Raw genomic sequence first — 26,898 nt, forward strand, 5'->3', positions numbered from 1 at the left:
GACACTTGGCTGTCGGGTTTCACAATTTGTCACACTTGTGAGAGGAATTCGGTGTGACAAGAAATTAAGAATTTTAGATAAAGGCTCTTTCGATCTAGATTGTAGAATTAGGGATTTTGGAACTTGTTCAAATTAATTTATTAAAGCGCTCTTACTAAACCAAAAACTCACTGTTCCCCAGAACGGCTCGGTGGAATTATTGATTTTTATCAAACATCTGTTCGTAAAAAGAAAAACAATAATCTTGGAATTCATCACTTGTAACTTAGTAGTGTCACGTGTGTCAGCAAACTGTTTTTAAAAAAATTAGAAAATGGGGGTTTTTGTTATCGCTTTTTATTGATTTTCGGTTATCTGGAATCTCTGAAAAAGTATTCATTTTTTGTTTATTTTATTTATTTACTTTGCTTCAGACCATAATGCATCTCATATAGTAAGTATACTATTCTATAAGATAGATGCGATGTACTAATGCATAGATGGAAAATGAGAGCTGCTTAACGATATTTCGCCCCAACTTTTTGAATCTAATAATCTCTATGGAACTGGTTAACCAGGATGTCATCTATAACTTGCAACTGTGCTGGAAGAGATGACAAATATGGCCATGTTACCGAGTTACTAGCGGGACAGGCCATCATTCTGACCTTTTTCTTAAAGCCGTGGATCTGTCTTCTTCTTCTTTTTCTAATTAAAATGCGGCTTAGTTTTTTAAAATCAATTCAGGAAGCTTACATGTGTATAGCCTGTGTATTTAAGGCGGTTTTGCAGTGGTGTCACAAATCTTCTAACATAGCGAATACGAATATTTATTATAACAACATAACTTATTGTCACCACATCGCCATCTACCGTGTTTGTATGTGGTGACAAGCTGGGACAGAATTGTTCAGGTCGCATTATAGTCGATCAGTCCAAAATGGCGACGTGCATTAACAACGTCAGCTTAGTCATCATAAGCATTTTAATTTGCTTCGTTTTACAAGTGTCGTCACAGTCTGAGAGCGGCTTTATTCGAGAAGGTTTGTTTGAATTGTTATTTTTGAAAAGATGATTTGGTAGATTTATCGTAAAAACGGTTTCGTAATTCGATATATCTCGACTGACACTGACTCGACAACCAAATACACTCGTACCTATGCCGCCTTTGTTTGTTGAAATTCGGTTCGACAAACACATTTTCAATTTCTTATATCGATTATGAATATTACAAAGATCTACACCTCTTGTCATATAATGTATTACTAGAATATACCAGTACGTAATGCGATGTGGTTTTTTCGCAGATAAAAATGATATATATAATCTATATGTACATTACATAGCTATACATTGGCTTTGTTTTCGATTTCTCTTAGTAAATATACGTACAAATAATGCATTCATTCATTTCTATGTGGCTGTAGAGTATATTAAAAAAACTATATAAAATCTGTTCAGGATGTACTATTTCCGCAATTGTGGAAGATTTATTTCAAAATCTAGGCTCGGTATGAAATGTTGGAGTATTCGTCAAAACGCCAACATGATATTGACAGTTATCTTATATCACTAAATGACACTCGACCTGGTTCAAGCGGCCAGATTCGTTGCTTAGAAGACGATATATATTTCGTACCCCGATATAACACTCCAACGGGTTCGATCTCAGATTCAACGAAAAATTGCTTACAAGACGATATATATATATATATATATATATATATATATATATATATATATATATATATATATATATATATATATATATCGTACTGGGCATCATTATTTATGGGTTTTGTGCCACCGGCTTGTAGTCATATAAACGCAATGTAATGTCGCGTTATTTCGGTCGAGTCGCCGTCGTGCCAGCACACGTTTTGAAAAGTGCTTGAGCGTTTCGAATACCGGGCGACGCTTGTAAAATACACACGGTCTATATCCTATAGCATACACCACATGTTTGTACAATTATTCACGAACGCCTCCATCGCAAGACAATGCGTTCATTTGATACATGTAATTTGCACTATGAATACGAACATCACGGTGACTTCAAGCCAAAATAAAAAGAAATCCGTCACAGGAGATTGTGTAAAATATAGTTTTTGTATAATGGACAAATAAGGTTCGATATTGTCACCAACAAATAAAATATACGTTTTAAATATACAATTTGTACCTTAGGGGTTGTTATTATGTAACGAGTGGGGGTTGGGTGTCGAAAAGTTTTTGCAGATTGCTACAAGGGGAGGGGCTGTCACAACATAATAAAATGTTCAAATTTCTCAGTAAAAAACCTCGAGCAATCTTGTACTGTACTGTAATACTGCCTCTCGGTGGTTTTAACAAGTCAAACTAAAGTTTCCAGTTTCCTAGGGGATCTGCCAAGATTCGTTACAGTTCGTTATAAGGGGGTATTAAAATTTCCGAAAAAGTGTTACATAATTTTTAACAGTCCCTTTCGTATGTAATCTATCGTAATCATCACCAAAATAAACGTATAAAGGCGTACCGGGTAATATAACTTTGATACATATCACGGATTGACTGTTCCCACACTTTTTTGTATACGCAATAAAAAAAGTCTCCGGGTGGTAATGAATATATTGTATTTGCTGGAATTATCATTCACAGAAAAAAAAACATTCAAATGTTACCAATGCAACGTGTTTCGAGGTAGCATGGCACCGAAAAAATGTGACAATCCGTCGGTCGAAGACGACTGCGAAGTATGTCTGAAGTACGTAACCAATTTGATCACGAACTACGGAAAACCGAAGTATGGAGGAGTCCATTCTAAAAACGGTAAGAAATAAGGTCCACTGTCCGAAAAATAATCACGTTCACTTGAAATCTTGCGAATTTTGTCCGTGAGAAAAAATTGTACGTATTAGATTCGGTGATAAATCTCTCATTCTGTATTTCAGAACTTAGCGTCACGTCGAAAGTTTGCATCAAGAAGAATAGCTTTGACGTGGAACCGGGCGATTATTGCTCATACATGACTGGCAGCAAGGGATATCAACATCAATGTTACTGCACCGGCGAACTATGCAACCACGCCGGCAATCTGAAAGCATCGACTGTCCTCGTCCTGGCGGTATCGTTAGCGGCGGCTATGAACTACATACCGCGGTAGTCTAATTGAAAAACTGAGATTTGTACATCCACCATCCACGGATCTATTTTTTCGTCAATGAAAAAAAACACGTCATCACAAATCTATGAAATTAACGAAACTAAAAAATAATTGTGGCATTCATCGAGAGAATGTCTTGAATATAACAACTACAAACATAATTTGATAGCACGTCATTTCACGAATCTGTCAGAAAAAAATTTCGCATTTCAATCAACGATACGAATGAAAATGAAAAACAGATCTGAAGTTATACATATGATATACGATAAATCCATCCGAGTATAATCCGAATCTCTGGTTGTTTTTTTTTTTTGCTTTTGCATAGATATGTACAAACATTATTTTTATCTAAACATATATATATATATGTATACATATATATCACGTCCACTCCGGCCATCCAAAAAAAAATCGATACAAACGAAAAACTCAAAATTCTCAGTTTGGACCATCGAATGATCTCTGAATATATATATATATATATATATATATATATATATATATATATATATATATATATATATATATATATATATATATATATATATATATATATGTATATATATATATAAATCAGTTAGGTTTCGCGGGAAAAAATCGGTTGCGTATAAGCGGCACGTAGCGGTTCGCAGCATCTATCCCCTCAGAATCCATCCATGTAGATTCCAGCCTTTCGCTTCAGTAATTCAAAGTGTGCATTTCGCTATTCTAACTTGTCCATACTACATTCCAGCGTTTTTGCGCGTTTTCTTTTATGTGTAAGCTTTAAAATGTGGTGCATTTCTGTCAATATCTGTTATCTATAGTAAAACCAAAGATTTTTATTCTCAATCGAAAAATTGTTAAGTATTATTTTGAAAAGAATATGTATAGCGTACGATGTTTATAGTCTGTCATCTTGGTTATTGCATTTTAATATGTAAAGTGTAGTATATAGAGTATGTAGACAATATTGATCGATTGTAGAGACGCCATTAGCAGAACACCTTTTTACGTGAATCATCGTTTTATATCATGTATTGTAAACAATCGTTTTCTTTATTTCTTTATTTTGTTGTATATTTCTCCCGAATCTCTGAACTCATTGATCGGGCTGTGAGAGCGAAAAAAAACCTGTCCAACCATTCACCGATAAAAAACTACATTTTCGACTTCGAAAATGTCGGTCGACAGCTACAGGTTCAAACGCTATCAAGTTCGAATTCCAGTGAGCCCATTTGCACAGTCATGGCTTTAACCAGTTTTAGACCATCTTGCAGTCCAAAAGCTAATCTAACAACTTGATACCAAGTCTCCATTATCTAAAACCACATTTGGAATTGAGTCGTGACTGTGCGACTGCGGGGCCTTAAATACTAACAATTAGCAATATCGCTCGTTGTCCTATAGAAAAATGGTTACGTTTGAGATGTTTTTACACAGTAGCAATATCTTATGACGTATTTGATTAACTGTAGATATATACATAATTAATGTAACTGCTATTCATTATAAATAAAACATGTATATATATAATCAATTCATTTGTGTTGAATTTTTTGTTCATTGCATAACATTATTGATCATAGCTTCTCTATCATCTCACGAGTAGTAACCTAATCGACCATGGATCGTTGGAGTTAACGCGCACAGAAAACAATTAACATACCGGTATTTATGTAGATTGACTCGTCAAAATTCAGGCCCGTGGCGTGTTGTTCGTTAATTTAACCCGAACTAGAGAGGTTAAGGGCCCTCCCCAAGAAAAACTTGTAAGTTTATTGCTTAGATACGGCCTCCGAGTGATTTCCGTCGAAATAACGATGGTCTAAGCAAATAAACAAATTTGATTGGGGCCCTTTTCGCAGAACGATTTTCCGTTGCAATAGTCGCGATCGACAGCACGATCGGATTTTACAATAAGCTCCTCATCCCTCCGATATCAAGAGCTTGCATCCCGTGATTTTATCACCAGCTTTAACAATTATTAACGAGTCTAGCCGGTATACTGCCTGGGCTGATTCTAGATCAGTTATGAATATAAATGTCGAAATAAACAATCGAGAACATTATGAAATCAACGCAAATATCAGATTGATTAGATTCGAGTTCTACAGTGGAACCTCGTTATAACAAACTTGAATACAACGATTTATCTTATTTAATAAATATAGAATTTCGTCCAAAGTATGAAAATTAAGAGAATTTCGCCCCCCCCCCTCCAAAAAAAAACGATATCTATTAATTACATAACGAACATATTGTCTGGTCCCGTGAAGTTCGTTAACGAGGTTCCACTGTATGATTCATCTTACACAGATATTGCGCATGTTCTCCCTTAGCACCGAACTTATTCAATCTTGACACTACACATCTTCATCTTCAGATAATTTGACAGCAAATTTCACCCCAGGAATAAGAGACTTTGAAGAGAACTCAAGTTACCACGAAAACATTTTATTTACATCTGGAAGGGACCTACATGGGGCCATGTTAAATACAGCAAAATAAAATCACATAACAATAATTGGTCTCTTCGCAATACGAATGTTTTTTACAGCCTCAAATACGGCCAAATGATGATTATCATAATACGATATATATACATATACCGTAATATACATTTAAGATGAATTTTTCATGATATAATTTAACGCATTTCGCCACAGAGGGCAGTTGAAGATTTTACCTGTTGCCACAACGGAATCGGAGGGGGCTCAATTCTACAAATATGAGCGACCGTCAACCGTCCCGTCCAAGCCATATGTTCATCTTCATTCATTAAAATCAAAACTAGATTAAAAGATGATGAAAAAAACTCCAAAAAGAGGAAAAATGAATATCAGTCGTGTGCATATGTTTTCAATGTTAAAACTCAATATGAGGACATGATGAGGAAAATTATACAGGCTTCTTGTTTATTGATCAGTGACATCACCTCTCTTTCATATGCAAATTTATGTTTAGATTTATCACTAGTTCAGGACCCGGTGGTTCCGCAGTTGTGAGTTAGCGTTAAACCGCTGAGTTCATTTCTAAAAGTTTATCAACTCTCTGAAGTTATACTTCAACCCAGAGAGAATGGTGTCTAGAGCGATGGCCAAATACTAACATGTGTCTATACGGTAGATACCATGTTAACACTATCAATTCCATTATAACAATGCTGTTGTTGCTCAAAGGTTGGTTAGTTAAACCAGTGGATATACAGCGGAACTTAGTTGCAACGAACTTCAGAGAACCAGAAAATCTATCCATCATTTGGCAAACAATTTTGATACTTTGTTTCTCCGCTCTGCTGAGCTTAAAAGTTGACCCGGCCAGCCGCCTATCTATCATGTACATTACTTATTTGAAATCGTTATCAATTTTACCATAACAGACCCGGCAGCTGTAGAAATGAACTGATTACAAAAGTTGTTATATCTAACAAAAATGACCCGGCCGCTGCAGAGAAAAAAGGTATCGTTTATGTTTAGCCTTATAACCGATAGTTCGTTATATCCATTATGAAAGTAACAGGTATCGTTGTATTTGGGACGAAATTCTAGGTTTGTTATAACCGATAAATCGTTATACCGAGGTTGTTAGACGCTCCACCGTATACCACAGTAATGATGCAATCTTCATCGTAAGCTGTTGAACAACTGGCCCCTGATCAACAACATAACGCTCTCCGGTCTCGCAAAGGTTCCAAATTGCATTTAGAGAAAAAAATCATAGGGTTCCAGACATGAAATGATTTTCGGCATCTACACTCGATAGCACCTATACAGGATTTTCTAGAACAAAACATTTGTGGATTCAACTTCAACAGTTTGACTTGGCATTCAATATGACTAGGCTAGCATCATCAGGATTCTGTGTGCAGTTGACCTTAGTCCAGTCTAGAAAATCCAGCATTCTACGACGCGTATCAGAATCGTATAGCGTAGACGCCAACTACAATTTCACATTTTCTGCATTGTGGCTTCCCAAGCAAAGATCACTTTTTAAACCAGATTTAAAATCGCAGTCATGTTACACACACATACATGCAAACACATGCACGCACACTGCACACTGGTCATATATCAACGTAAGACTTCTTTGTTCGATTGCGTAAAATAACCCCCCCCTCCTGTAAATACTCCACAGCGCTGTACTCAATAAGGGCTGATAAAACCGGTCGCGTTTTTCTAAATTCTAGGCCCATCACCGAGGTCCGGACTTAAAAAAAATAATAACCTACTATTACTCTCAAATGAATATCGCGCCCCGACACCGGAACTCTAGTTTACATTTATACGCATATTTGCCCCGGAAATAATGGTAAGTAATTTTCATTATGACAAAAAATTCGTTGAAAAATACACTTACAGTCAGTGTGTAGCAGGCTTTTTGACTGGTGTAATCCGATGTATTCGGTTGTAAATATTTTCGAGCCAAATTCATGGATCTTTATCTCTCAGCGGAGACTTTAGATCACGATTTCGATTTCAACGGATCAGGACCAGCCGCAGGAGAATTAAAGCTATTTCAGACTCGTGTCTCTCTGAACTGTGGATCCAGCCCTTACGAATCGACGACGAAGATTTCATCGAAATTCTTTTTTTAAATATAAATCAGCTTCTATTATCGTTTTCCCCTTGCATTCGAAGACTGCACTTTATACAGCATTCGCAAGTACGAATAAATCGTTATTCGTTTTAATCGAAGTCTTATCGACTTCGCGGCGCGTAACCGAAACACCATCGCGCGATTTCTCGACGATCGCGGAAAATTAACGACAGTTAACGAAGATGACATTCAACGGTGAATATAGTTACAATCAATTTTTTTTTGTCTTCTATATAAGAATCTGTGACACTATCTCTTTTTAAATATACAACTATGATGACAAATAATCCGTATCGATCGATACTCAATAATCAATAATTCCGACAATATTATCACATTTCAACATCCGCAGTAGGGGACTCTGATGACTAATAATAAATATTATGATATTTTTGTTTCCATGCACACAAAAATTAAGAAGTGCAGAGTCGTCGCTGTGTGTATTACATTCATTTATGCGACCGTACACAGCTATCGAACCTCGACCCGGACCCGACCCTCGGACATTCGACGTCGTAATCAATATTTTGTAAAATCATTCAGATTGTTCAGGCAACACGCATGCGTTTAATAGAACTAGATATTTTTGAACATTGAAAATTAAAACTAAAATGAATCGACGCCGGTTCCACAGTTGTGAGTTTGAGTTAACTCTGAGTTGAAATCATTTTCAATGTTTTAACTCTGGAGTCAAATTTAACTCAGAACTGTGGAACTGGATCCTGATGGCTAAGTCTTGACGATAATTATTCGAAAAGCGTGGCGATAGTCCTCGTCGATTGTTCGATGACGGTCGGGTACGGCGGTCAGCAGATCGACAGTCGCGCCGAGTACAACAACAACAGCTGCGTCATCAGTTATTTTCCGTCGACGTGCTCAGGTAGTCTTCCGGCCGCGTGTAGCTTTCCAACGCCTTAATCGTGTACGAGTCATGCGGCAGTTGAGACTTGCGACGCAACAGAGGCTTTTCCTTGTTTTTTTGTTTCACAACCTACACGAAGCAACAAGCGAAGAAAAAAAAGAACAACTTAAAAGACGGAAATAAACAATAGAGACACGAACGACGAATGATAAAGTCGCAAGAAACGAGGAAACAATCTCGGACTCGATATTTGGGAAACTTATATAGCGTAACTAGGCGATGATTTTCAAACATGGGTATGGTTGAATTCTACGACATCAAGGAGATTGCACACAAACTGTATTCAGCTCTGCTTAGGCTATGACAATGACAAGTATAAATGATCCAATGACCCCATGTCTTCGATCCTGATAACCAATACTGACAAATGGGAAACAAGATACTGTGGCACACGATCATCAAGATCCACAGACAAAGACACTAGAAATCCCAATTATGACCAGATTATTCATGGGCCAAATGCTTCGAATGTGCAGTAGCCAATGGTTGGTCAAACATCTTTGGCGGGTTTGAGCAGCATACCGATAGATAATGGTATACTTTATGTGACAGTAATAGAATCCGGACTCTGGACACGGCTTTTTAAGCGACATATGCCGGTAAACCAGAATGTCCATAGTTGTTCAATCTACAGTAGTTGTCAAAATAAATACTGTTGCTTCATAATGCGATAAGTGAAACGGCATCATGTGTTCCAAAATTTACAATAGAGGTAATTGCCATGTAGTCCATACCACATTTATATGCTCTGACATAAACCACCAGTCTACGTCCGTCAGTTCCTAGAATATTAAGTTTCCGAAATATCTAGTGCGAAATCGACTACAAATAATTGAAAATAATGCATGTTTTACAAATGAACCATTGCAAGAATTCTGAAACCGAAAAGAAGCTCAAATATTCACGGTTCGAAAAACGCGATCATGCACATACATATCTGTTATCTAAGTCGGGTATGGCAAGGCGGTTAGAAAATACTGGTTCGACTAGTGGTCCAAACAACGAAATAATTGGATAAAAGAGCTTCTAAAGAGTTGCGTTAATCAAAAAGTGCTTTAAATGTATTTTCGAGAGATAAAAGTAACTAAACTACTGCAACAAAACACTGCTTACTACTGTAGTGAAACAAAGCCTCCAGTGAGGGACTTTGGTTGCGCGTACTCTTGTAAAATTTACTAGAAAATGGGACACTATGTTCAAAATTTCTCAAGCAAAATTGGCTAGTGCTTACGACTGTTTTTTTGCTTGTTATTGTCGCCTCCCTCCGCACACGAGCAGCGGAGTAATTCGATTATTGTCAAGGCTTTTCCCTTCACCCAGGAGCTACCAATAGTGTACTTAAAAATGTTATTGATCCCATGTTTGACTATTGTTGAATTACCATTCAATTCTCGTAATATTTCATGAATATATAATTCAGAAGTTCCGTAATTTGAACTAAATACAAAAGAAATCAACCCTAGGTGCCCGAGTTCAGATCCATGTCCATCGGGCATTTATTCGGAGTAATTCAAAACGGTATCCCCAGTTTCACATAAAAATGGCTGGTCCGCTAAGGGTAATGGGTGAAAGCACTGCCGTCTAAGACCCAATCCCGACAAGTGGGTCAGTTTGCGACTACAATGCTGCGAATATGAGGTCTCAAAATAGCGACATAAACACTGCAGACTAAACATCGCACAACACTTTTCATCATCACATGTATAAACCGGCCTCTCCCCCCTTGATTATAATATATATTATATACACATTGTTCTTTTTCATTCTTCATACTTTGTACACTCATTCATGTGTCTCACGAAAGAACCACCAAAATTTCATACAACGACGGACATCGAAGTCAAACGGTACGAATGCGAATATTATACTCCGTTTTTCGCTCGTATAAGGACTACATTGCGCTTGTTTTGTACCTCGTTACTGCCCGGCTCGATCTTCGACTTGAACGCCAGGTCAACGTCATCGTCTTCGACAGTAATGCCCGCATCCGTGTTTATAAAGTCTACGTTTATCTTCTGGCCCGGGAACTCCTTCAACTGAAAATCGATATAATCATCGAGTGTTTATTTCCGTGACGCCATCTTTGCAAGTACATAATGAATACCCCTCGGCCAGTACCGTATTATCCGGCTAATAAGCCGATTTTCAAGCCTCAGATTTTTAGCCCAAAATAACAAGATCGGCTTATCGGATGGATATGATCTGACCTAAAAAATCACTTCCCCATCTATTTCACTTTAATGCTCCCAAAAATCGTTAAAATCAAAAAGAGCGGTCCATATTATTTTACTACCAATAATCACTTTCTACTACCAATAATCTATTTTGAACTATTTTGCTACTTTGTTTCTTTATATCACAGCGGCAATGTAGTACATTTGTATATACATGCGTCAGCAGTGGGTGTCTGCTAATATGTCCGCGCATCAGTGGTAGATACGCGATCTGTGTATATACTACAATATATGGTTGCGTGTAATAGCAATCGAGCCCTCGGCTTAATGGCCGGAAAATACGGTGAGAATGCAAAATTGTAATAGGGCATATATTACAGTAACTAAGTTTCATCTCACAAAAATAGGTTTGAATGGACAATTATATGAAACACCGTAAAGCAGTAACAAGTACAAAACACATCTGCTTTAACTGTCTACAAACTAGTCTAAGATAGAAACCTAAGACGTCTAGTCCAGGGAGGATCGTGTATCATAACAAGATACCCATGGAACACAACAGCCTGCCTATTATAATTTGCTTTTCATGAATTTGATGCAATTTGTGGGTTATTGCTGCATTCAATTCTTTAATTCAATTTACACAGCGCAATCGTGATTTTTCAAGTACACCGTGGTAGCACGGATACCCAGTTGCCAATACTTCAAATAAATTATTTTTCGTCGTCTTAACGATTTGCTATGAACCAATACTGAATAAAACCTAAATCAAATTTGATGTTTTTGGTTGAGTTTCTTGGTTTAAAGTTGTTCATTGAAATCTCTCCGATTAATAGGAGTGACTTGAAAAATGTAAAGATGATAAACGTACGTGATTGCTCGCCATCTTTTGAACTTTGTTCCAGGCCTCATCGCGACCCTTCAGGCGTTCTTTTTCCCTGCAAGACAACGAGCGGTGAAGGTTGAAGAGATATCAAGTGACCATAATTATCATTTTTTGAAGATTTTCGTCAGTGTTCATAAGTTTGACTCAACAATCAGTCAATGGGGTACCCCCAACACTACTGTGGCAAGCAAGGATTCCGGAGATGATCCACCAGGTTTGCTAATGGTTACTGAGAAACTGTGCTTCAATTTCTTCTACATTTCGATTAATTTCAAGTCGACTTTTCTCATTAGTAAATCAATATGCAATAAATCAATCCATACCAGATACACTGAATGAGAAAGCGGATCTTATATTGTATCCGTTGACTTGTTTGATAATTTTCGGATTTGGGAGCTTAAAAATCAAGTTCAAATTCCAATGAAAATGAACTAATTTTCGTTACGAATAGTGTTTTTGCGCCATCTGGTGAGTGCCGGTATCCCATGCATTTCCAATGTGTAAAACCATGAGTCAAATCTTAACCGAAAACGGTTCAATCAGGTCTTGATCTTTTCGAAGGATACTAAAAAATCTAGACCTAATACAGCAAATCTGGCCTAGACCCACCACTGACCGACTACTTACTTTTGCTTATCCTGTTTGTAATGCTGTGTACACTCATCAAACTGTTTCTGATTCATCTCCATAAAAACTTTCAGCGCATTGTATATCAAGCCAGTAATAGTTCTGCGTAGAAGAAATATTTGTTTCAGGTAAATATACTCCAGGTACCCATTTCAACTGTTTTTATCTAAGTCATAGTAACACAATACTGATGATGTCATTCTATGAAATGGGCACCTGGGACCAAGTTGCAAAGTCGAAGACTTATATAAACCCATTTTGGTTTTAAAGCTATAATCATACAATATCTGAGATGAAACAAAGCCACTTTTTGGAGTTAAAAAAATGCAAGTGTGTCCTGGCACAAGAAAGAACACTACTTGTTTCCATGCGAAATTGATTTCCAGTGTCAATATTTTGTGTTCCAAACCTGCTAGTTAGTTAGGCACAGTGTGATGAAAAGCTAAGGAAGCTAACAACAGTACAACATATTATATTGCAACAAATATTATACAAAAATACCCCAACTGAACTCCAGAATGTCAAATTGTTTCACTGTAAATATTTGCCATGAAGGTATATCCAGTACACCAATATGTAAAGAAGAGGGGACAAAATCATGATACAAAATATATCCCTCAAAATCAGAGGTAATTCAAGGTAAGTGCGGAAATGATCTATGGTTGAAGTTTTATCCCTAGGGGTAACTTGTTTTTTGTAACTTAATATTTCCTTTCAAATCCAATAATTGCCCTTTTCTAAACACATAATAGTTGTTCAGAACATACTGCCTTCGCAATTATCAGTTCGTCAACTCAATCTAGGAATTTAGGAATTTTCTTCTTCTGTCGACGACATCGTAACACTTACTTATTCCAGTGCTGTTGAGTTTTATACATCGAGGGAAACATGATCGGCAGAATCGTGCCGACATTGTCCGTTATCAAGCTCAACACATATTCATTGTTCCAGTAATATAAAGCCCTCTCAGCAACCTGAATATCACAATAAAAACATTCGTATCAACATGGTGGTACGTTTTCGTAGCAGTATATATAAATTCACCTGAAGCCTCCAATATATTGAAAGGAGTTGAACAGCTAAAACATGTAGAATGTCAAGGCTTGAATGAGCACCTTACTTTCTGGACCCTACTAACTGACAACCTAAGGAGTTACTAATTGTAAATAAGGTGCCCACTGATATAATAAACATATAGCATAATCCATGCATAAGTTTGATCATAAATTGGTCCTCTACACCCTATACATTTGTAAAGTCGTATACGACTAAATACCCCGGATGAATTTCATAGGTCCTACAAGATCTCCCAAATTGAGAAGCCTGTAATGTACGCACGCATTCTTCGCAAATGTCTCACCTGAAAATGGGGGCTAGAAACACACTTGGCTAACTGCCTAAACAGTGGACCGATCACTTTGACGAACTCAGCCGGCTCAATTACGTCTAGGATTTCTTCGAGCTCATTGAGGAACATCACCTGAAAATATATCAATTATATAATGAAACCTCTCCTGGTTCTGGATGAAATTCTCATTAATGGAGGTATTCACTAAAGAGAGATGTTCATTAACAGGGGGTTTCATTGAAATCGAACAGCCCCTTTCAACCGTGATAAATATGATAAATTTCATTCGCATACCTCTTTCGGACTATGCACTTTTGGCCAGAACTTGAGCAATCCTATGATCACCTAGATAGAAACAATGCAAATAATGAATGACAATTCAGAACATCAAAGTGAATGCAACATGTGCCTGTGATTTATGGCCATGTACTCATGGTGGAATAAAAATGATTATAGACGGTGTTTATAGGTGGCCAAAACGAAGTATATGCGTGTTACTATCTCCAACAATTTTTTTCGGGTAGGTAGGAAGGAAAATTATTTTTTCAAATGATTTCATTTGTAAATTAATGGCAACCACGCTAATAGCGTAAACTTGGGTCAAACCGTATAACATCGTCAAATAAAACAAACTAATTACGACAATAACAGTCGATGAAACAATTAGCAATACCGGTTATCAATCTCAGAAAATGGACTCGACTTTTTATCTAGGGCGGTGAAAATTAGACAACGATGGCTCTCAAAAAAGAAATAGTAGCTTTTGATAATGTAGATTATACGAATAACAACATGAGGGCACTTTTCAATTCCCGATTGCCTGAACATGCGACGAATAAATGTTTAATGATGACTTACTGGTTCTGTTAAACTGGGCTCTTTTTCTAAAAACTGTACAACACAATACGCCAACTGCGGATGATACACGCTGAGTGACTTGACTTTATGTAATGGCAGTAACACCCGCAATAAAAACACCTTATGCTCTTCTTTCAGCGGTAATGCGAATCCATTAATTATACTGATGAAAAAGAAAAAAAAATTACTTTTAATCAGATCTGCTTTTACTTGCCAACTCAACGGCAATTTTGGTCACCCAAATAGAAGTAACTTAAAAAAGGTTCATTGCCTCACAGAACACATTTATTCAAAGACAACTAGTGAACTTTTGGCATACACCATTAGAGATGTTGCGGTAAAATGTCTTTCTAATTAGGGGTCCAGGGACACCATGCCCTCTAGGCAAATGAAATGCTGGAGAATCTAACAATTTAGATAATTATTGGATGCCTGGTGAATAAATACAGTAAATTTCATTATTCAACGTCCACTAGTGAACAAATACAGAAATCAATGATTTGAAACTCACTACGATTGTAGAAAATGTCATGAGCTATTTTGAGCAATTTTGCAATTGACCGTGGTTTCAAAATATGCGTAAGTAGCAATTGAATATAAATGGAATACATATTATTCAACTATTCAACGCCCCCTGGCAAACAAATAGACCCAAATGACCTTGAAACTAGCTACAACCATAGTACATATCATGAACTACAATTTTGCTATTGATTGTGCAAAGATAATTTGCATAGGTAGATATCAATACACATAAAATATTCAATTCACCTGGCGGGAGAACAAAAACAGGTAAGTCACAATTCCACATGAAGCAATGTGTCCTTTTATATGACATCAATTATCAAATAAATCCAAATATACCTAAGTGGGCTAAATATTGAACACTTTCAAAGGTACGGCAAGATGTTCCACACTGATCCACTTAAATCTAAGTATCAATCTGACATCACCCAGACATTCACTCATGCGAAGTCTAAACTTTTGAATGTGTGGTGTCTGGTATACATTCAATAGTTCATTTTCAATAAGAAATCTCCAAGTTGAGTCCTTCAGCCTCGATATTCAGATATTGGAAGAATGGTAATAAAGAATAAATTTGCATGCTGGTTCAGAACAAAGATTGATTAGAGACTTTTACTCCTGCTATATGAACCCTGCAATTCATCGTGGTAAGTATTTTGCAAAATCAGAGCAGAAATGACAAACACCAGCAGAAACAGTTAAGCGCATTTATCGTACATTCCAAGTATTTTCACTAAGTTCATCCCTTACCTTCCTAAAATTTCTAGCAACTCTGCGACACCATTATGGTGTTCTGTTTCGTAAATAAATCTGAAAAAAAAAAACAATCGATTTTTGTTTCATTTACATCCGACTATGAAAAAGCGATTAGTGGTAATACCTCACGACATTTGCTATTGATCGGTGGTGGTGTATATACTCAGTGCCGCGTGTGAATGTGTTTATACGTACCTATAAAATATATTATTGATCTGTTTTCGGATATATGCTCTTAGACCTAGAAATTTGCCGTAGATACGATGAAGTATAGTCTTCAGGAAATCTCGTTCGCGGGGATCTTCACTGTCGAACAGATCCAACAACTGTAAAGCGAACAACGAAATTCATTTTCAGATGATGAGACACCGATGATCCACAGTGACATATAATCGAATTAGCGTAGTCCGTGCTATGCACAAAATGGAGGCACATTTGTTTATTTAGAAAGGGTTGTGCAATGAAGATCAATGCAACATTGGGGAACGGCGACACTACCTATCCCACCAGATGGCACGCCAAGCACTCAATCTTATTGTCAAAATCAATTCAAGATCGATCAACTTTGAACTGGAATTTTTCAAGCTCCAAAATCCATACGTATATTCACAGGACCCACCTAATACTTTAGATAAATTTTTTACTCATTAATTGGTGCAGTTTTCCTTAAAAGTTCATTTGATCCTAATTGTAAAACGTAGATGTACAGCACAAAGACCGAGTTACTACTAGGAAACCTGGTTGATCCTAGCTCGCCATAAGTGGAATCCTCAATTGCCACAGTAGTGCTGAAGGTACCCCATTGTGACTTCTAAGTTACTAAGATGGCAATACTTCGCCATGGCGATTTCATTCGGTTTATACTGAGCGTTTGTGGTTATGTGCCACAACAAATATTAACGGTTTGAACAACTGCAATTTTTCAGGTTATCTATTCAGAAGCATTTTTAGTACAGCTTAGCATGAGAGATACACTTATATTTCCTACTTCTGGTAGATGTTCGATAGACTAGATTAATAACTTATATCATTCCAAACTGAATGACCAATCTTATAAGGCAGGAAAACTACATATGCGTAAATAAATTCAGCCCATGTTACAAAGTGTGGTCGACGTGACCACAGACATAAAAGAGCAATAACAGTGGCTGAGAGCTAGAAGAGGGTTTGCACTTACTTGCAACACGAAGCGCTGGTCGATATGTCTTTTCGCTATATTTGGTTGGAAATCGGGAGATTCCAAAAGCCTCAGGAAGAAGTCATAAACTATCTATAAAGGCAAACACTAATCATTAGTTATCATCTTGTGTTAAAGAAGGCTAATATCACTTCTGGATAAAAACAATGTCTGGTTTGCAGAAGTGTGGTTATTTTAATGGCCCAGAGAATGTACATGCGCATAATAACATATGCATGTTGCACTTACTTGTAGGTGTGGCCAGGCTGCTTCAAGCGTGGGTTCATCCTCTTCCGGATCAAACTCAGCACCACTGGGATTCGACGAAGGAGGAAGTGTTCGGAATAAGTTCACGGCAAACTGCGAAACAGATATACAAACATGTATAGACAAAGATTGTCCAAATAGCTCACAGCAACCAGCTTTAAATGCCGAGAAGAACTGTAGCCAAATAGTTTAAGCGATCTCGAGATCAATCTGGGTTCATGGATTTGGATCCTATAGCGAGTTCTAGGTCGAAGGTTGTTCTTTATCCCCCTGCATTGGGTAAAGGAATCTCTTTGATAGAAGATTATTAGGTGTCAGTTTTATATGGTGGTTTAAGCTTAAACCCAGACATTACCTCAACTGACTCTCAGTTGAAATGATCCCTGGGCGAAAAACTAAAATTCCGAGATGGACATCCTTAGCTAATGCCAAAACCAAGTCCAAGCGGAACCGTCCTTCGATGTCTCTAAATCATCAGTGATTTGGATGTTCTCGAGGCACATGTACGAAAGCCAAAACAGAGTGTACTATCATTTTGGAGATGAATGGAAATCGACAATGACGCAACTTTCTTGCTACACGACTGATTTTAATGATTTCTGAAGAATATTTACGTATACAACTCACTCACTAAGTCTCTACCTTCAGAGAGTCTTAGATTGACTTAGAACGTGGCTGAATCGCAATATATACCTAAATGATGATCACGTAGAGATGGACTTTGTCTTCGATGATCTTACCATCAGCTATATAGGCGAGAATTGAATCTCAAGTATGATACATACCATGTGTATACCTTCAGGGTATATGGCGTCGGTGATAACGCCACGACTCTGGATGATGTACTCGACCATTTCGCTCAGGGCCGATCGCTTCACCTCTTTCCACTTCAAGTCGCTGAGCGGATCCTGTACGAAGTCGAACAGCACACAGCATTGTCGTAACTTCTTAATAAAAAGTTCTTCCCGTTCAGCCGGCGTGGCATCTGTGAGTAAAGGTCAAAAGTGAATGAAGAACGGCTAAATATAAACGTATGTATTCGGTGTCATTAATTAATTTGGCGCATAGAATCTAATTAGCGGCTTATCGCATAAAACCCTGAGGCCCGTCGCACAGGTATGATGATAAAAACATACAGTTATGTAATTTTGTTAAGTCCAGAAATGTTCATCAAGAAATACCAGTACATGTACTAGGTGATCAAATTGGTGATAGAATTTAAATGGGCTTAGCCCGGTTTTAAATCTGAGCCTTGACTACTATAACCAAGTTGTACGACATCCATTCAAAACATAGGCTATTCAACATGTTAGAATTACACTCAATCCCATAGCCGATGGAATCACGATTGAGCAATTGAAGCTAAATGATCTGGTGTCTCATTCTATGCTAATTTTCTCAGGAATTGACGTGACATGAGGACAGCTAGCTATATCTATAGTTATCACGGGTAGAGGTACAATCTGGTTGTTTTCAACATCTCATAGAACGCTTTTTAATAACTCATATGACGGGTGTAGCCTAGTATCGTATTACATATAACGGTAAAATTGAGTGATACAGCTTGGAGTAGGTCACTAGTTTGATTTCCAGACCCATGGTAAGACCCCCGAGATCGGACTGGAACAGATGCCAACCAAGCCCCTCGGGTAATTTACGAGGGAGACTCGCCATAACCTGCATGATTCCCAGCAACAATATTAAGTTTAAGTGAAGCCAGTGGAAGGCATGTAAATTCAGTGATCAAATAATCTCAGATTGAAGACGGGAAACTCCTTATGAACCCCGAATTGAAATAGCGACCATCAACGCCGGTTCCTCGGAACACGAGGAGTAATTGATACACAGTTTTACATGGTTTCCCCGACTTTGATGCAATAATATATATCATTCTACATGTACGCCGTATATAGAGATTCAATATTACGCTCGCCACTCCACAATGATCAATAGAATCTGTCTACGTACTACCATACCTCCCCGCTACTACATACATCACTATTACCAATTACTTGTAGTCGTTGTTCTAGTAGTATCCCATTGAAACTACACAATTCACAGAGACATAAGCGTACTTTATAAAGCCGCCAATATAAGCTACACTTTCATGGCAAACCAAAAATAATTCAAAAAATAGATTTCGCACAAAACATATACTTTATATGCTACTATCATGGTTTCCAGTGCTAAGACTGAGACAAAAACAATTAGGGCCTATCAGACCCAAAAGGAAGGACTTTTTTATTGAGAAAGAAGTACTTTTCAGTAAAATGAGGACCAAGGAAGCATTCTCTCAATGCTTCAACAAGAAATGTTAATTAGCTAGTGGATACTTCTCATGTAGATCATTCATATATTCCAGGGTAATTCCACAACACTTTCCTGTATCCAGGCCTAAGTAATAAAATACTTCAATGGTTGAATTTGCGACAAAATTGCGCGCAAAAAAATACATAAAAATCAAATTTGGAAGGACTTTTTCATCAAAAGGAAGGACTATGAACCAAAAAGAAGGACAAAGATGATGTTTGCCCGAACGTTTTCCAAAAGTCAAGGACAAAGAAGGACTTAGAAGGACGGCTGGAAACCCTGTTTAATGATAATAGTCTTCTCTGATAACGTCACTGTCTAATGCCAGCGATAATATCTACAAATGTAAGACACTCGTTCGGCTAAATCTTGAAAAGATATTATCTATTAGACATACATTCGTACAAGCCCTATAAAGCGAAATGATTACATTATACTCCATATAAGAGGAATTGTCGGTAAGAGACAAGTAAAAAATTAACAATGCACCGACAATTCAGATCGTGGACATTGGTAAAGTAACTGTAAAACCTTCACAGAGATATAAATCTGGCACATATCGTATCTGATAAGAACACATGTACCCGGTAGTTTATAACTACACAAATGCGACACAAAATGTTGTCATTTCGTCGTAATATCATTAGTCAAGTAGCGCTGATCCATCTACCATGCTTTTGGGGGATAGGGGTCCTAATTCCCAGGGGTGGATGAATGTTCAATAGATTCCTCTGTACGGGTCAAATCGGTGAGATTTTCAACTAAGTTATCATCATCATCATCATAACTAAGTGAAATATTCACGTCCAATCTTAGCAAGTAACTAATTTCATGCAGAGTTAGGTTACCTGTACAAAGGAGAGAAGATTTACCTTTTAACGGAGGTAATTTTTCGAGTTCCCTGTTTTTACTGATATTGAAACGCGACGAGCTCTGGCGTTTATCTTTCTTGATATGCGGCGGCCCGGTATATTTCATCTTCGTCAACTGAGTCGTCGGGGGGTGTTGGGCGGGATGTTGTTTGTCGTCCATCGTCGCATTTGTCACGATCGCTCCAGATTTCTTCTTTGCCTAAACGTAATAAACGTTGAAATCATTTTTTGTAATCATCAGCGCAATTGACATGATCATTCACGTTTACAGACATGACTGGAAAAAGATTTCGTCAAAGCAATAACCACAAGTCCCACATCAAACGGCAGTGCCAGTTGTAACTTTCATTTCTAATAACATATCCGATGGTCTGATGATAGCCTGTCGTCTTGATTATTTTTATACGCAATTTATTCCAGAATGAATTGAAGTTTCGCTAGCCATTTAGGACAGTGGTTGCAGCAGGGAAAAACTGATTTTTGCTTTGAAGGGTGAAATCTTATTCAACAAACCCAATAAGTTTTGGATCTATGTGACTTTAGGTCACATATATACTATCCAACTCAAATGTCGAATCAAATGTCAAATGACATCAATTCAGAACATTTTGGTTCATGAGACAAGCAGAATTTATCAATCCAGCTTCTATAAAAACTATACCCTACCGTTTACATAAACTAGGGATCAAGGGACACGATGTCTACTTGCGAAATACTTGACAATCTGAAAATCATAATTTCAATGCCCCCTGGACAACGATTGGGCCTACCAAAACCAATAACCTTGAAACTTGCCAAAATAATAGAACGTGCCCTGACCTAAAATGTAGTTATTTTAATTACAAAATAAACATATGGTAGGCAGGATACCAATCTAAGTTGGTGTCCTGCCACTAGCGTGAAGAAATAAAATACACTGCTTAATACCCAATTTTCCATATTGAAGAGTTGTGTCTTAAGTAGTAACAACATTGAATTTTATATTGAATATTAGTTAAAACATGTAGATATTTTCCCAAAACCTCTCCATCTATGAACCAAGAATTAAAACAATACCCGGTACATCAAAGCGCCATTTGAAACTTCTCGAAATAGCTTCGATTCTGTCTATGGACAATCTAAAAGTGAATACAATAGCCCACTCAGGGCTAAAAACAGGGACTAATCATCAAAATTAAACCAAAGTCTGGATGATGTTCGTTTATGATTGTGGATGATGTCAAGAAGGCAAATCCGATGAGTCTGCGAAGCAATCTTATATCATTTTGGGATCCTTCGCTAAAACGGTCGCAAATGTTGACCAATGAAAATTTTGCAAGCAGGCTAATTGATTCTAACATGGCAACAACATGCGGCATGGATAAACTTTTGGCCACGTGAACAAAAAACATGATGCCATTATATCACTGCCATTACTGGCAGCTTATGAATTAAGATAAGCACATACCGGTACATGCTTATCTTTGAAAATGTACTGGTGTACAAACTGTTTTCAATCTGAAAACATAATAAAATTTTGGATTTTACTTACATCATTATCAGTGTCTGAACTAATATTCTCTTTGCTGTTTGCTTTGTTTCCGGTCTGAGGTTTTGGAGGGGCCTGAAATTTCAAATATTTTTTCACATTAAGAAAAGTGCCCAGAAGCAGCTGATAACCAACAACAACTCTTGGTGTAACTTTGTATGCCCTTTTACCCAACCCCAAACCCTGTCACACTAGCCTGAGTGCGCAACTACACGCGCAACTAAGATGATGTCATTATTAGCCAATCAGAAATCTGTTTTATTTTAGCCCAGGTTTTTCCATATATATAGTTTCTCCGTGAAATTTGAGGAGCAATTAAACAACACGCAATCTGATTAGTGCTGCAAATTTTTGGGCGACAAAACTGTGCATGTACCTGTGCACCAGGTCTAGCATGGCCGAGTCTAGCGATGCCATCAGGTTCGAATCGCCGCCAAGGGAGGATGCCATGACCCTAGTACACACATTGAAACAGGGACAATTTACCGGTAGTTTTAGTTTGCAAAGATAATTGTGTTGCTTTTTTTATGAACTCTAGATATGACAAGTATACACATCATAAATTTGTGCTTAAGTGTAATTTAGTATCAAAAATTAGGCCCTAGGATCCAGTTCCACAGTTGTGAGTTAAGATTTAACTCAGAGTTAACTTATTGAAAATGAACTAATTTTAACTCAGAGTTAACTCCAACTCACAACTGTGGAACTGGGTCCAGGATTTTAAAAGTTATGATAATCATATTCGAAAAAAGAAAATTTTTTTTGTTGAAGACATCATTCGAATGGTGTCATCGTGACTGGAACATATTGTAGTATGAATGATGTTTTTTTTTCGTAACAGACTGAAGTATTTGCCAGGAACAAATACTTCAGCGTTTTCTTGCAGTCGCAATAATTTGCGCGATTTCTAAATAAAATTGATTTGTGTCGAATTGAAAAGATATTTACTTGTCTACGGAATATTAGGACGTATGAATAGCGCCAATATATTTGATTGAATTATGGATAATTTTGTTAGCATGTAACAATATGAATATACATCGACATACCTCCAGAACCATGAGATTTTGTCATTGTTAAAGCTTGTTTTTTTCTAAATCTATGCTAGGATACTGAGGGTGACACACTTTGCGCTCGGCCCATGTAGTTTAGTAGAGGCCGAGGCCTTTACAATTTTTCTTAGCATAAAAGCAGCATAAATCGGCTTTGCAACTTCCAGGGACTATTCTAACATGGTTCCCACAGTTATATGAATTCAAAATTCACAAGTTTTTCCCAAGTATTTAACGGGTGATTTTTCAATTTTCCCAAATGCAAATGAACACATATCGTCATGCTACAGTCAACATTTTAGCGGTGACTGGTTGATGAAGGTGATTTTGAAGGGAAATTGCTGAAGAAAGTTGCCCTTGGCAAATGCAATATGTGAAATGTAATGAATTTCCAAAATATTTCCCTGATTTGAGGAAAATTTTTCAAATTCCCAAATATTTCCAAACCGGGAATTATCATTTCAAAATTCCCAAGTTTTTCCCAATTTCCCTGTTCTGTGGGAACCATGATTCTAAGGGACCATCAGCAATGTACGCGTTTTTAAGACCTAGGCTTGCACTGTAACTGCTAGATAGACATAATAGCCCAACTAGCTTGTCCTACTACTACAGCCCATTTCAATTGGCCTCTACCAATTTGGCATTTCTGGTATGTTTGTTTCCACCAAAATCATTCTTTCTAGTCTACCGGTAGCTAATCCAGAATAGCAAAGTCTAAAATCTATTAGGCCTACTAGGCCAAACCGTACTGATAATCTGGATTATCCTTCAAGATATCACACTATTTTCGAATATATAGACATGTGCTTAAGTCTACCTCTACTTAGCACTCCAGCTCAGTCAGATTTGTGGGACATAGCGGGAATTGATCTTATTCTTAAATTGGCCAGAATGGATGGGCAGCTGAACTAAATTATCGACTATTGATTCATTTTTCACTATGTTGAAGGTTTGCTTAATTGATATGCGAGCGTCAATTCTAGAAGAATCGTGCACCCATTCACGCATACGCTGTCAGGAGGTGGGCAGGTAAATTTCCGAAGGGGTGGTTGGCTTGACAGTTCAACCAATATCAGTGTTGCAAGTTCTCGATTGCCATCTTTGCATAATTCATGCCGTCGGCTGTTGTTTATTCGAAAGCGAATAAAATCAAAACATGATTGCATGACGTTCTGTACAAGATTTTTAAATGCAATTGAAGTAGATGTGGCCACATGCACTGCTACTATAGCACCATCTGAACTATACTGCTCTTCATCACATGGAAACCTACGTATATTACCGGTGCGTCATTTCGTCAAGATACTGCCGATGGTAGTTAGATTCCTAAAAATTATGACCTTTCAAGTAAGGACTGTATAGCAATCTCCAATAAGGCTATTAGAATGATTACAGCCTAATTATCAATGTTTTAGTAAAACTTCAAAGGCCCGAGCCCCGTTGTGAGGTTGAATGAATAATCTACTAGGGTTAGGCCTAGTCGTCTCTTGGGAAACCCAATCTATCCAAATGACGTAAACCAATAAACAAACAAACTGCCCGTCCATAGCGGTGTTTTTTAGATCGAGGACTATATTGGGCTTATTACCGAAACTGTCTGGTGCTAGGCCACCAAAAGGTCATCCTTATTACCCAGATGACGTAATTTACCGAGATGAACCGAGATGACATGAAATATAGCATATTTATTTATTCCTTATCGATTTTAACATTTGAAATCATATTATATCTGTAATAAATACCTTCTAGAGTCATATTTTTCCGGATATTTTGTAAAAAGAATTTTGATTTCAAATACAAATCTCGGTTAGCAATATGATTTCATATGTTAAAATCGATAAGGAATAAATAAATATTGTAAAATTTCATTTCAGCTCGGTTGATCTTGGTAAAATACGTCATCTCGGTAATAAGGATGACCGCCACCAAATACCCTTTCAATTCAGCCACGTAAAAACTGACTACAGAATCAGACAAATCTAGGCCTACTAGCTGGATGGCTACACCCATACAGGTCCAACAATCAGCCTCCAATGGCTGCCCAGTAGACGTACGCAATGTTTAGAAGTGCACAAAAAACAGGAAATAGGTTGATTCTTCGAGCTAACAATAACATGTCCAGACTAGAGATTTGAGGGACAGAGATTTGCGGTGTGGCCTACCTTTTCCTTTTTAGTTTTATTGGGCATTTCTACACTACTATCTTTCATTGGAATATCGATCGGGCGTCCACCAGTCGGGGCAGGACGTACACTATAGCTAGCAGTGGATTGTGACAACGTTAGTAGAAGCGAATAACATCTAAAACAAGAAGTCCATTTGTATATTTGTGTGGTAAATGTAAAGGCGAAGCACCAGTGCGGAAATTACCGAGCGAAGAGTGTTGATTAGGTCACATGATCATACATGTATTAATACAGTGCTCGAAATCCACACGACATCAGTATTAAACGACAATCTGCGCAGTTCGAATCAAATTCAATTCAAACTAAATTGATTTGCCTTTCCATGACACCGCACCGGGCTGAAGAAGTGGGTGATGCACATACCCCACTACCCATACATCCCAAAATTGCTTATGGGTTAACTTGTTGTCTAGTTTCATATAATTTCACTAACTTGCTGGTGCCACTATTTTTCAAGTTTAAGACAATTTATTTCATAGAAAAGTTATCAACAGCAGGGCCCGGTTTGAAAGTAGTTATAATTTAGATATGGGAAGATAGAAGTTCTAATCGTTAGTCGGGTAAGCTTTTGTAATCGGATGGGCTTATACCATTGTGGTTTGTGAAAATATCCGATCGTGAAACTAACGACCACACTGACAGATTACTGGTTAATGGTAGGAGTAAATGGAGCAGAATTGACAATTTCTGAAACATTGGCAGCGTTCCTTACGGGTCATAAAATACCCCTGAATTCAGGAAGTCGAAATTTAAGGGGAAAAAGGCTGAATTTCCTTCAAGTCTCCATAACCCCCATAAATTCCGAAAATTTCATCCGTAATATCTTGCTCAATTTGTGTTAATGCGAACCTGAGCTTATTGACCAGGAACACAATAGTCACATGGGTACCACTGAAATTGGACACATGTTTATAAAAGTTTGTGTCTCTATCATTGTTTTGTGTTTGCAGTGAAGTGGGAACTAATTACATCCTTTTATTATGAATACAACGAGACCAACATCCTTTCATTATGGATCAGAATAACTTTTATTTAGTACCGATGCTCGAATCATAATCTATGTGTAGAAACAGACAGATGGCGACGACCACAACCCAGTAACTTACGAGAATCGAACCTGCCCTATTTGTAATGATGATCAAATTGAAGATTTATACCACGTTTTACTAGTATGTCCCACATACGCTACACCCAGATCTCAATACATCCCTAGAAAGTATTTTGTACAACCGAACGCCAATAAATTCATAAATCTAATGGGCAAAACAAATTATGTTCAAAACATCTTTAGATTTTTAAAAGATATACAAAAGCTTAGGACAACTCGATTAAATTTGATGTATAATGTTTTGTGTTATTTCGGATATTTTCGGACTGTAAATTGTTATTACCATCTTTTTAAATGTGTGATTGTATGTTATTTGTCAAAAGTTATCATTAACTGACAATAAAGTTTATGTATGTATTATGTTGGCCTATTGTTATTGTACTCACAAAGACATATGTTCTATTCAATTTGTGATATGTAAATTTCTCCAGTAGTGGCAAAAGTAATTAAAAAGGCAATAGTTTGCTAATTTCTTAATTGGCTAGTTGGTTGAATAACTTTCATGTACATAAGTTGATAAACAGTTAAAAGCCGCGATCACCCGAAGACGATTTGGCCCGTGCCTAATTAGAGAGTGCATTCATGCGTAAACCATTCCCG

General features: G+C 37.3%; 2 protein-coding genes across 3 annotated transcripts; one reads left to right on the top strand and one right to left on the bottom strand.

The window, feature by feature from the left end:
• Nucleotides 1-902: 902 nt before the first annotated feature.
• LOC141914915 (uncharacterized) lies at nucleotides 903-3,583 on the top strand. Its single transcript, XM_074806256.1, has 3 exons — nucleotides 903-1,022; nucleotides 2,617-2,787; nucleotides 2,910-3,583. The coding sequence occupies exons 1-3, from the start codon at nucleotides 920-922 to the stop codon at nucleotides 3,119-3,121; spliced, it is 486 nt and encodes a 161-aa protein (XP_074662357.1). The 5' UTR covers nucleotides 903-919; the 3' UTR covers nucleotides 3,122-3,583.
• Nucleotides 3,584-5,552: 1,969 nt separating this feature from the next.
• On the bottom strand, nucleotides 5,553-25,394 carry LOC141898095 (serine/threonine-protein phosphatase 2A 56 kDa regulatory subunit delta isoform-like). Of its 2 annotated transcripts, none has more exons than XM_074783908.1 (16): nucleotides 25,375-25,394; nucleotides 21,956-22,027; nucleotides 20,425-20,623; nucleotides 18,028-18,227; nucleotides 17,225-17,335; nucleotides 16,976-17,068; nucleotides 15,994-16,124; nucleotides 15,793-15,852; nucleotides 14,518-14,680; nucleotides 13,954-14,004; nucleotides 13,672-13,791; nucleotides 13,161-13,285; nucleotides 12,312-12,413; nucleotides 11,670-11,736; nucleotides 10,538-10,660; nucleotides 5,553-8,693 (listed from the first exon to the last, which is right to left on the bottom strand). In XM_074783908.1, the coding sequence occupies exons 3-16, from the start codon at nucleotides 20,582-20,584 to the stop codon at nucleotides 8,556-8,558; spliced, it is 1,644 nt and encodes a 547-aa protein (XP_074640009.1). In that variant the 5' UTR covers nucleotides 20,585-20,623; nucleotides 21,956-22,027; nucleotides 25,375-25,394; the 3' UTR covers nucleotides 5,553-8,555. The 2 variants fall into 2 exon arrangements, with proteins under 2 accessions (XP_074640009.1, XP_074640008.1); XM_074783907.1 differs by lacking the exon at nucleotides 25,375-25,394 and adding an exon at nucleotides 25,167-25,368.
• Between the last annotated feature and the right edge of the window lie 1,504 nt (nucleotides 25,395-26,898).

The sequence above is a fragment of the Tubulanus polymorphus genome, chromosome 1 (assembly GCF_964204645.1).
Source record: "Tubulanus polymorphus chromosome 1, tnTubPoly1.2, whole genome shotgun sequence".
Lineage (NCBI taxonomy): Eukaryota > Metazoa > Nemertea > Palaeonemertea > Tubulaniformes > Tubulanidae > Tubulanus > Tubulanus polymorphus.